Source organism: Oncorhynchus nerka, linkage group LG24 (genome assembly GCF_034236695.1).
Source record: "Oncorhynchus nerka isolate Pitt River linkage group LG24, Oner_Uvic_2.0, whole genome shotgun sequence".
NCBI classification, from domain to species: domain Eukaryota; kingdom Metazoa; phylum Chordata; class Actinopteri; order Salmoniformes; family Salmonidae; genus Oncorhynchus; species Oncorhynchus nerka.
The window spans coordinates 62,922,290-62,935,127 of NC_088419.1; the positions used below are offsets into that span (position 1 = coordinate 62,922,290).

Consider the following 12,838-nt stretch of genomic DNA (forward strand, 5'->3'; position numbering starts at 1 on the left):
ATGTATTTTCAGGTAGAGATACCTCGCAAGCATCTGCTTTCTATCCCTCTCGCGCGTTCTCTCTTGTCTCTGTCGATGAAGTCTCAATGTCTGCTCCACACAGACCAGACAGGTAAGCGGGTGCGCAATGGGTTATGGTAATTGTAGTAAATTACCACATTTTCTGCGCTAAACTATGTAGAATATTGGCCTGTTGGAAACCACAAGTCCCTAATACATCATACTGTTGGGCTTTATCTGATTTATCTCTACAGAAACTGAGCATCGAGCACACAGGAGAATTGAACTGACATCATTTAAAAGTGTTATTTAAAATATGAAAAATAACTGATATTTTGGTTAATCGCTCAGCTCTAAATATTACAGAGGACAAAGGCAAAAGCACCTCAAAAATAGGGCAAATTGCCCATAAACTCACACCTCTAAGTGGCAGAGCTATATACCTGCACAAGTAGCTCTTTATGAATGAGGAGAATGGCATTCTTAAAGGACCTGCCCTAACCTGGCATAAACCATTTGACGTTGTTTCAAGTTTTAATGTCACATGCACAAGTACTGTGAAATGCCTTTCTTGCTAACTCAAATCCCAAAAATGCAATAATTAATAACAATGTAATACTGGAAAAAAACATGAGAAATAAGAAGAAATATGAAGAACACAGGAAGTAAGTAAGCATACTATATACAGGGTCAGTTCCAATATCATGTTTATAATGTGCAGGGATACTGGAGTGATGGAGGTAGATATGTATAGGGGTAAGGTGACAGGGATACTGGAGTGATTGAGGTAGATATGTATAGGGGTAAGGTGACAGGGATAATGGAGTGATGGGGTAGATATGTATAGGGGTAAGGTGACAGGGATACTGGAGTGGTGGAGGTAGACACACTATATATACAGAAATATGTGGACACCCCTTAAAATTTGTGGATTCAGCTAGTTCAGCCACACCCGTTGCTGACAGATGTATAATATCGAGCACACAGCCATGCAATCTCAATAGACAAACATTGTCAGTAGAAGGGCCTTACTGAAGAGCTCACTGACTTTCCATGTGGCACAGGCATACAGTAGGATGCCACCTTTCCAACAAGTCAGTTTGTCAAATTTCTGTCCTGCTACAGTTACCCCGGTCAACTGTAAGTGCTGTAATTGTGAAGTGGAAATGTCTAGGAGCAACAATGGCTCAGTCGTGAAGTAGTAGGCCACACAAGCTCACAGAACGGGACTACAGAGTGCTGAAGCATGCAGCGAGAAAAAATCCTCTGTCCTGGTGTGTAATTTTTTTGATCTATATCCTAAAGAATATTGCAGTTTTGAAACTACAGTAAAAGTGCAGTAATTGCTGTCGACTGGTATTTTGGATGCAGTATTTTCAGAATAACTGCAGTGTACTGTAGTTGAAATGCAGTAATACTGCACTATAACTGCAATTATATTGCACTCTAACTGCAGTTACAGTATACTGCAGTATACCACAGTTATACCGCACTCTGACTGCAATCTTTTTTCATAAGGGGCATTGCAATATTTTTTGTTGTTGATTTGACTAGCGATAGGGGTTATGAGCCTGAGACTATGGTGAATTCCAGGGCAGTAGGATTCCCTGAGATAGTTTCGGCTCAAGCTGTTTGATTGGCGTTTGGTACAACGGTTATTTCTTTTATACTGTCCCGGGGAGAGTTGGAGTTAATTATCCTAACCTGCTACGTTCATTCTCCTATCCTGCTATGTTAATTCTCCTATCCTACTACGTTCATTCTCCTAACCTGCTATGTTAATTCTCCTATCCTGCTACGTTCATTCTCCTATCCTGCTATGTTAATTCTCCTATCCTGCTACGTTCATTCTCCTATCCTGCTATGTTAATTCTCCTATCCTACTACGTTCATTCTCCTAACCTGCTATGTTAATTCTCCTATCCTGCTACGTTCATTCTCCTATCCTGCTATGTTAATTCTCCTATCCTACTACGTTAATTCTCCTAACCTGCTACGTTAATTCTCCTATCCTACTACGTTCATTCTCCTAACCTGCTATGTTAATTATCCTATCCTACTACGTTCATTCTCCTAACCTGCTATGTTAATTCTCCTATCCTACTACGTTCATTCTCCTAACCTGCTATGTTAATTCTCCTATCCTACTACGTTCATTCTCCTAACCTGCTATGTTAATTCTCCTATCCTACTACGTTCATTCTCCTAACCTGCTATGTTAATTCTCCTATCCTACTACGTTCATTCTCCTAACCTGCTATGTTAATTCTCCTATCCTGCTACGTTCATTCTCCTAACCTGCTATGTTGGTTCTCCTAACCTGCTACTTTAATTCTCCTAATCTGGTACGTTAGTTCTCCTAACCCGTTACGTAACAAACCATCCGTTCCGACAAACCATCAGTATCTCCACACAGGGTATGACCCATGAAGACGCATTAAGAAACAAAAAAACATCACAATCAAAACAGTCTCATTATTACACACCTTTATAACACGATTCCCACATGGCTATATTTCAATGATACAGCTTAAGGAAGAGATGCAAACACCTGTTCTAATTAGCTATCTAGCATCTCCGAACACCTGTGTATGGAACATTGTCAGGACAGTGGATGCTTGGCACAGTTGTTGTGGCACAGCACTTGAAATTAATGTTGCTGTCAGACACATAGTCAGACATTAGTCTGGAATGCTGTGAAAATAGGTCATCTGTGGATGGTAGAGACATGGAGGGTCCCTTAGCTTGGCTCTAGCTGTGCTGAGCACCCCTACCCCTCGCTCGCTCTCTATGGCTGGAATCTGGCTGTATTAATGTCTGCTTGGTGTTGAAAGGGACAGGTCGCTCTAATTCTGATGAATGGTCATCCCAGGGAAGAGGGGCAGAGCGAAGGAGAGACACTGAGAAAAAAGATACGGTTTAATTTGTGTCAGGGCTCTCCGTAAACTCATTAATCATCTCAGCTCTCTGTGATCTAGTCCTCTTCCTGGCCGCTGTTTCAACAGGATCTCCCACAATGCACCGCTTCAGTGCTCCCCAGTAGCCACAACTCACCACGTTACCTCCTGTTTCACACAACCCTCGTCTATTGCTCACACACACACACACACACACACGACAGTGTATCTATCTCACCTCCCTAAAGAAGGCCTGGATAGTTGGATAAAACAATAGCTCTCAGGGATGATGGTGTGTAGGGTACTCTCCACTATTGTTTCTGTATTCATGCATTCCATCATCTGCCAGACTGGGCTGCTATGGCCAATCCACATCCAGTGTACCCTCTCTTGGTCCATGGTAATTCTCCTGTGGAGAAGTGGCCTTTCAACGTCATACCATGTACCAACAGTACATCATAATATTGCACATATACATCAAACAGGTACACATACACACACACAAAACACACAAACATTTCTGTTATGATTATAAAGAATTGACCAGTGGTGTTAATGCACAGTAGCAGTGATCCTGGTCCGTCCCATAAATGGTAATGTGTGAATTAATGGTGTAGGGAAAGCATTGACTGTGTTTAAGGCCTATCAGTGCTTTATGGCTGGCTCACAGCCCCCTAACGTGTGTGTACTGCTTTAAATGCTGACTCCATTAGCTAGGCAGCTCGTTCTGATGCGATGGGCCATCGTTTCTCTAAGGCTTTAATTCAATACCTTGTATAATCCTGCGTCTGTAATGCACCAAATGTCCTAATGTGGTGAGGCCTTGCTCAGTCATGCCTGCGCAAGATTGATTTCAGTTGGGCCACTTATCTGTGGTAGACTGGCTGTGTCTGAGTGGATTGTGGGCCGCTAACAGCCAATACCAGCGTTCAGAGAGGTATATTAATACACTGGGAAATGGAGGGAAAACATATGCAGGGCCATACTCTCGGTCTCTCTCACTATCACTAATCTCTCTCTCCATGACTTGGACGGACTTGCTGATTGATTGAAGCCTTGCTCTAACTTGTTGTCTGTCTGTTCTCCACAGTGGGAGGAGGTGAGTGGCTACGATGAGAACCTCAACACCATCAGGACCTACCAGGTGTGTAACGTGTTCGAGCCCAGCCAGAACAACTGGCTCCTCACAACCTTCATCGACAGACGAGGGGCTCAGCGTGTTTATGTGGAGATGCGTTTCACCGTACGTGACTGCAGCTCCATCCCTAGTGTCCCCGGCTCCTGTAAGGAGACTTTCAACCTCTACTACTACGAGACAGACTCTGTCATCGCCACCACCAAGGGAACCTCCTTCTGGATGGAAGCTCCCTACCTGAAGGTGGACACCATCGCGGCCGACGAGAGTTTCTCCCAAGTGGACTTCGGTGGACGATTGATGAAGGTCAACACGGAGGTGCGGAGCTTTGGCCCTCTCTCCCGTAATGGGTTCTACTTGGCATTCCAGGACTACGGGGCCTGCATGTCCCTGCTGTCAGTACGTGTCTTCCATAAGAAATGCCCCAGCGTGGTGCAGAATTTCGCCATCTTCCCAGAGACGATGACGGGCGCCGAGAGCACCTCACTGGTCATCGCCAGAGGCACATGCATCGCTAACTCAGAGGAGGTGGACGTGCCCATCAAGCTGTACTGCAATGGAGATGGGGAGTGGATGGTTCCCATCGGGAGCTGCACCTGCAAGGCTGGCTTTGAGCCGGATAACGGCAATGTCTGTAGAGGTGAGATCAGTTCTCCTCACTCATAATAACCCCTATCACGCTTTGTGTTACTGTGTCTTACTGTCCTATTGGAAATTTGAAGGCATTGTGTCTCACTGTGGAAACCGTGGTGATGATAGACAAAGTAAGGAGCAGAAAATATTTTGTTTTGTCTGGCAATCACTGCTGTCAGGGGATAGCTATGTGGGCGGCCAGACAATCAAAGGCTGTACTGAGGGAAGACTGATTTGACCAGCAGCAGGCATATCATTTGAAAAGTTCATAATTGTAATAATTATTTCACATCAAGGAACCGAAAGGGTAACGTTTTGTCTAGCACCAGTCAGAAGCACGGGGGGCGCAACTAACCAACAACTATAGGGATTTCTCATGCTGAGATAGCCTGTTGGTTGTTGGTTATTCTATAGAGAAATTTGATTATAAGGCCAACAAAGTTATTAAGTTAGGTTTTCCATAAACTTTTTCTGATCGGTTTAGCTCTTTGGATTTTCCACTGCAGTATCTACAGTAAGCTACCTGCATGGCATGTTTTCCTCCCCCAGCACTATGTTCAGATGTTTATCTTTGTCTCATAGGAGGACATCTGATGTGTTCCATTCTGATGTTACTTACAGTAGTGACCTCATTCAGGACACACACACACTCTTTTTGACTCCTACTGTATATTCTCTCACAGTCTGCCTGTATAGAGACCAGATAAGATTGATCGGCAGCCATATGCGCTGATCAATAATATAGATATTAAACCTTTCCTCCTAATATGGAGTCGAGCCTGTTTCACAGATGACCTAGTGGAGTCCTTGACTGGGGAGTCCTTGACTTCGTTCTGCCTCTGAGGTGAGCATTTAGATCAGTCAAAGAGTGGTACAGCAAGAGCTGATTACTGTACTGACGGTAAGGTATTTGTCATCTAATAGTGAAGACATGTTTATGAAAGTGTCACTATGTCTATGAGAGTGGATGTATGTGACAATAAAGGATCAGATTCATAATTGAAAAAAGAAGTGTAGCCACTGGAATGTTTTTTCATAAGCTTGTCAGAACATTTCTAAGTGACAGATTCTAAAGGTGTTTATTTGGGTTACTGTGACATGGTGCTGCTCTAAAAGCAAGACTTGGCCCTGCTCTGCAGTGTTTTATTAGCAGCCTGATCCCTTTATGTCTGGGATTGGTTTTGAGGATACTTTTTTCAGTCCGCATCTACTCATATGCTCAATCATGCATCAGTATGTTAGCATTACCTACATGAAATATCTCTCTGATGTTTAATTATTTGTCAGAAAGTTGAGACATTTTAGATTTTTGTCACTGCCTACTGCTGGGGATATACGACTGTGAGTAGTCCAACACATTGGAAAGGCCTTGGAGTGCTTCATGAAAGTCTCATTTATCATTACAAAAAGCCTTGTGAATCCAGCCCCAGAAGTGTTAATAAAGATATGATGACAGCTCATCAACACCTTGTGGCTTGCCAGAGAATAGGATAGGAGAGCTACTGCTTGCTGGAGAGATGTGTTGAGTTGAAGTCCGGCTGACCGTCTAGGTCTCCAGTTGCTCTCCATACAAGATCCAACCCAGCCCAACCTCGGGGCTTCCTGATGGTGTAGTGATAACTGCCGGCTTACTGTTGAAACCCCCACATCATAGTGCAAAAAGAAGCTGCCACCTGCCACCAGTATCCACACCTGCCAATCATTGGACCATAGTGGCACTCTTGAGAAAATCTTTGTGTGAATAAAAACTTGTATGAGGAATGAGATGATGAAGGGGGAGAATAGTATAGAAAGAGAGGGAGGAGAAGAGGGACAGAGATAGAGGGGAGAGAGAGAAGTAGGGGCGGAGCAGAGAGAAAGAAGGAGAACAAGACAGGGAAAGACACACAGAGAGAAAGCTAATGGTGAATGCTACAGTAAATACGTGTGTTGGCCCTGTGCTGACACGTGGCCTCCACCAAGCTTGCAACTGTCAGGTATTTAATAAGAATTTCATAGATCAGCTCAGCGCTCAGCAGCATAATTAATCATGGAAATTGGCTCTGCTTGTCAGATTAAAAAGGCTAGTGCCCTCTGCCTCGCCACATCATATTAGAATCTATTTTTTCTTATCCTCCTACGTTCTTTCCCATATTTTTTTCTTATCCTATCCTTTTCCTAAAATGTCCTTTTGCTCCATCTTCTCGCGGTATCCAATCATTTCTTTCGATCGAGTCTTTAATCCATTTTGTTCTCACACCCTTTTACATCTCCCACCTCCCTTTATCTATGCAGCTGGAGCGAGGGGGATGGAGGTGGTGGGGGGTGCACATGTGTATATGTCTTTGAATGATATTAAGTGTTCTTATTACATGTTAATTGGCAAAGTAGGTTCAACCCAGATCACTTCGCTACAGGCTTAAATTCACCTCATATCTATTCAATGCACACGATTGGAGAGAGAATGAGAGCAGAGAAGGAGAAAACAACAGTAAAGAAGAGTGGTCAAGGCCGCCCGCTATGGTTGGTCTGACTGAATATATTACACAGGAGAGATCATGAGAGAGGCCATAGACTCAGAATATAAATGCGGTGACTTATATTCAGTTCCTTTGTTCAATGACAGTAGATACTTTGCGCCACAGGGGCACTATAAAGTATAGATTCTGCAGAGTACAAATTCTATATAAATCAGTCAGGTTTCACATTGATGGGTGATTATTTGCTGTGGAAGTGTTCTTAAATTGTTCCAAAGGGTCTACACAGTGGCTGGTGACATTAGCAGAAACTATTGTAATGTTGAAAGTGTCAAGTAACCTAGTGTTCCACATCCTGTGTGACTGTTTGCCTCATCGGTACAGCACACATTCATTATTCATTAGATGGGTAGCGAACTCTCGTCTCACTACTGTGCACTATTTCAATGGCCAGTTCCCTTGATGTCTGACTCACTCCATAGCCCCTTTTTAAGCCATCCCAGAATGCACCTCTCTCTTGCACCAGAGGCACCATACTACTGCTTCTGCATATAGATACAAGGCAGGGACAGAATGTAGAGGTGCACCAGGTCTCCCTGGCTTCCAGACACATTAGCATTAATATTTCAAATATTCAAATAACGTTATTTAACATGCAGTAGGCTGAAGCAGATGATGCTAGATTCACTGGCAACTTGATTGACTGCTCATACTCAAACTTATCAGGGGTTGTTATTTATGCAAGATGCCCGATTTATCAGCTGGCAGGGCTGGCACAGGTGGGCACACTGGCACCCTTGCCTGCTGTGGAGGGGACAGGACAGGGGACACAGAGAGAGGGCAAAGCCACTCAAGGGGCTGAGGGCAGTTTGTCACTGTCACAGACAGAGACACACACTTCATTTGGCATTCTGCAGCAACCTCCTCAGAGCCTGGTCTCCAAATGGAACACAGAATTGGATGGTGCCACTCGATATTCCTCTCACTCACTCTTACTCTATGGAGATGGAATCTGTAGGCATAGCACCACCGAAGGTGATAGTCTGGGAGGTCTGGTGGAGAATGGGGCTATGCCATTTATAAGTCCTAAGGGAAGATTAAGGTCAAATAGGGACAAGAGAATGAGAGAGAGATGAGGGTGTAAGGGAGAGAAAATACAGTGCCTTCAGAAAGTATTCACAACCCTTTACTTTTTCCACATTTTGTTGTGTTACAAAGTGGGATTAAAATGGATTACATTTTTTGTCAAAGATTTATACAAAATACTCTTTAATGTCAAAGTGGGAAAAAAATCTTATATTTGTAAAACATTCATGAAACATTAAACACTATCTTGATTAGACAAGTATTCAACCTCCTGAGTCAATACATGTTAGAATCATCTCTGGTAGCAATGTGAGTCAGTCCAGTCACACCTGAATTGTGTAACATTTGCCTATGATTATTTTCAAAATTCATCAAGCTCTGTCAAATTGGTTATTCATCATTGATAAACAACCATTTTCAAGACTTTCCGTAGATTTAAGTCAAAACTGTAAATTGACTGTCATCTTGGTAAGCAATTCCAGTGTAGATTTGGCCTTATGTTTTAGATTATTGTTTTGCTGAAAGGTGAATTCCCATTGTCTGGTGGAATGCAGAATGAACCTGTTTTTCCTCTAGGATTCTGCCTGTGCTTAGCTCCATTCTGTAAATGATTTATCCTGAAAACTCCCCAGCCCTTAACGATTACAAGCATACCCATAAGTGAAATTGGCGCCGACAGAGGTCGCCTCGCTTCTTCCTCTTAGGAAACTTGGCAGTATTTTTTTTTTATGTATTATTTCTTACATTGTTAGCCCAGAATTGTTTTTGTGTTATTACATACAGCCGGAAAGAACAATTGGATATCAGAGCGGCGGTAACTCACCAGCACTACCAGCATCACGACCAGGAATATGACTTTCCCGAAGCAGATCCTTTGTTCGCACCCACCAGGGCAACTGAACTGATTCCAGAAGCCGACCCTGTCAAGTTGTATAATGATAGTAGACAAGTGCAGGAATACGTAATGAGGGTTTTATTTTCTTCACCCAAACAAGATGCAAGGTGTAAACCTCTATATAATACACGGGACGAGACCCGTAAAACAAGTGCACAATAACACGTAGCATTGAAGCCGATACAACAGCACAGGTGCTCACAAGACCAACGGGCATGGTAACAATAACCGACAAGGACAATGGGGAACGGAGGGCACATATATACACATACTAATCAGGGGGAATGGGAACCAGGTGTGCGTAATGAGACAAGACAGTCCGGGGTTGTTGGTAATGAATCCAGTTCAGTGACACCTAGAGGGCCGGTGACGTAGACCTCCGGAGCTGGTGAACGGAATGAGCAGCAGTACTGGAAGGATGCGTGACAGACCCAAAACAACAACGGCGATGGAGAGGTACTCGGAGTGATCTTCTAGTCCGATTTAGGAGGCGCGCACACCACCCACTTCTTCCAAGTATATCACTCGCTAATGTTCAGTCTCTGGATAATAAAGTTGACGAGCTCAGGGCAAGGGATTCTTTCCAGAGAGACATCAGGGATTGTAACATACTGCTTCACGGAAACATGGCTCTCTCGGCATATACTGTCCGAATCGGTCCAGCCAGCTGGATTCTCAGTTCATCGCACAGACCGAAATAAATATCTCTTCGGGAAGAAGGGCGTGTTTCATGATTAACCTCTTGAAGCTAGGGGGCACTATTTTTATGTTAGGAAAAATAATGTTCCCAAAGTAAATGGCCTATTTCTCAGGACAAGATGCTAGAATATGCATATAATTGACAGATTGGGATAGAAAACACTCTAAAGTTTCCAAAACTGTAAAGATATTGTCTGTGAGTATAACAGAACTGATATTGCAGGCGAAACCCTGAGAAAAATCAAACCATAGCCTCCCATTGCTCCATTTAAAGGGATATCAACCAGATTCCTTTCCCTATCGCTTCCTCAAGGTGTCAACAGTCTTCAGACATAGTTTCAGGCTTTTATTTTTAAAAATGAGCCAGAACGATAACATCGCGTCAAGTGGTCACATGAGTTTTGCTCACGCAACAGAGTTTGGATAGGTATTGATTCTATACAGCGTTTGATATGTTTCTACGACCAGTAATATAACTTTTGGGAATTTCTGTCCGACCTTTCCGCTGGACTTGCCCGCGCCTCGTGAGTTTCGATTTGTTTACTAAACGCGCTAACAGAAGGTGTTTGGACATAAATTTACTTTATCAATCTAATCAAACATTTATTGTGGAACTGGGATTCCTGGGAGTGCATTCTGATGAAGATCATCAAAGGTATGTGAATATTTACAATGCTATTTCTGACTAATGTTGATTACACAACATGGCGGATATTGCTTTGGGCTCTGAGCGCCGTACTCAGATTATTGCATGGTATGCTTTTTCTGACACAGTGGTTGCATTAAGGAGAAGTTTATCTAAAGTTCCATGTATAATAGTTGTATCTATTATCAATGTTTATTATGAGAATTTCTGTGAATTGATGTGGCTCTCTGCAAAATCACAGCATGTTTGGGAACTACTGAACATAACACACCAATGTAAAATGAGATTTTTGGATATAAATATTAACTTTATAGAACAAAACATACATGTGTTGTGTAACATGAAGCCCTATGAGTGTCATCTGATGAAGATCATCAAAGGTTAGTGATTCATTTAATATATATTTCTGCTTTTTGTGACAACTCTCTTTGGCTGGAAAAATTGGCTGTGATTTTCTGTGACTTTGTGGAGCTTTCGCTGTAAAGCATTTTTGAAATCAGACACTGCGGCTGGATTAATGAGAATTGTATCTTTAAAATGGTGCCTAATACTTGAATGTTTGAGAAATTTGATTTATGAGATTTCTGTTTGAATTTGGCGCCCTGCAATTTCACTGGCTGTTGGCGAGGGGTTCCGCTAGCGGAACGAACCCCGTTCTCAGACAGGTTAATGTACCATAGTACATGTTGGTCGGGAGCTCCCCTGGGGAGTCCCATTATTTTTCTTATATACGGCTATACAAAAAAGTCATTAAAGCATGATTTACATGATTCTTTATTCATCATTAACTTTGGTTTCTGCACGTGACTGACCAATACCTCACAAGCCTTCTTCTCTCCAAACTGAGACCTTGAAACTGAAATACCCCTTTTGGTTCACTTACAGCAATGTTCTGGGCGTACTGCCAAATTACTTATACTGATAGTGAGGATTCCTCCATGCACGATCGATTAGTCACTTCCATGATCCTATATTATTGGTTATTATAAAAGCAGCATTGATCTGATACACAAACATACAATTTTACCTCACACAGGCTTCCTTCTTTTCACTCTGTCAATTAGGTTAGTATTGTGGAGTAACTACAATGTTGTGGATCCATCCCCCGTTTTCTCCTATCACTGCCATTAAACTTCAACTGTAAACTTCAACTATTCACCATTGGCCTCATGGTGAAGTCCCTGAGTGGTTTCCTTCCTCTCCATCAACTGAGTTAGGAAGGATGTCTGTATCTTTGTAGGTACTGGGTGTATTGGTACACCATCCAAAGTGTAATTAATAACTTTACCATGCTCAAAGGGATATTCAATGTCTGTTTTTTACCAATCTCGTAATAGATGCCCCTCTTTACGAGGCATTGTAAAACCTCTATGGTCTTTGTGGTTGAGTCTGTGTTTTGAAATGTACTGGTCAACTGAGAGACCTTACAGATAATTGTATGTGTGGGGTACAGATTTGAGGTTATTAACAACACTGTCATCTCAGATTTTCAAAATATGCTTTTGAACCATAGCTAAACAAGCATTTGTGTAACAGTATTGATAGCCTAGCATAGCATTAAGCCTGGAATTCAGCATGCAACATTTTCACAAAAACAAGAAAAGCATTCAAATAAAATCATTTACCTTTGAAGAACTTCAGATGTTTTCAATGAAGAGACTCTCAGTTAGATAGCAAATGTTCAGTTTTTACAAAAAGATTATTTGTGTAGACAAATCGCTCCGTTTTCTTCATCACGTTTGGGTAAGAAAAATCCGAAAATTAAGTCATTTCAACGCAAACTTTTTTTCCAAATTAACTCCATAATATCAACAGAAACATGGCAAACGTTGTTTAGAATGAATCTTCAAGGTGTTTTTCACATATCTATCGATGATAAATCCTTCGTGGCAGTTTAGTTTCTCCTCTGAATTAATGGAACGCGCATGGACCAAGAGATTACGCAATAATTTTGACGCAGGACACCGGGCGGACACCTGGTAAATGTAGTCTAGAATAGAACTTCCTCACTCAACAACCCGGTCGCATTCCGCTTCGCTCCACAGGTAGTATCACATTTTCATTTCATTTCATTACAGTACAACGGTTTGATTTGTTTGATCGTAGCTAGCTACATAGCTAGCTACATAGCCGTCTTTGTATCAAAGATAATTGTGTAGTCTAGAGCGATTTTCTAGGTTAGCTAGCCAGCTATTGTCGTTCTTTTAACGCCACGTAACGTAATCAACACTGCTAGCTAGCCAGCTAGCCCCCGAATAGCAGCACTGTAGAAACTATCACACTCAACGGAACGACTTGATTAGTGTAGTGCCAACAACGCAGCCACTGCCAGCTAGCCTACAAAGTCAACAACGCAGCCACTGCCAGCTAGCCTACTTCAGCAGTACTGTA

The 12,838-nt window shown here is 42.4% G+C and overlaps 1 protein-coding gene across 1 annotated transcript in view; it reads left to right on the forward strand.

Moving 5' to 3' along the window:
- LOC115108408 (ephrin type-B receptor 1-like) overlaps positions 1 to 12,838 on the forward strand; it is a 208,327-nt gene that overhangs the window by 65,308 nt on the left and 130,181 nt on the right. The window contains exon 3 of the mRNA XM_029632688.2: positions 3,988 to 4,672. Within this exon, the coding sequence (XP_029488548.1) occupies positions 3,988 to 4,672 (685 nt within the window). The remainder of the gene's footprint in view (positions 1 to 3,987; positions 4,673 to 12,838) is intronic.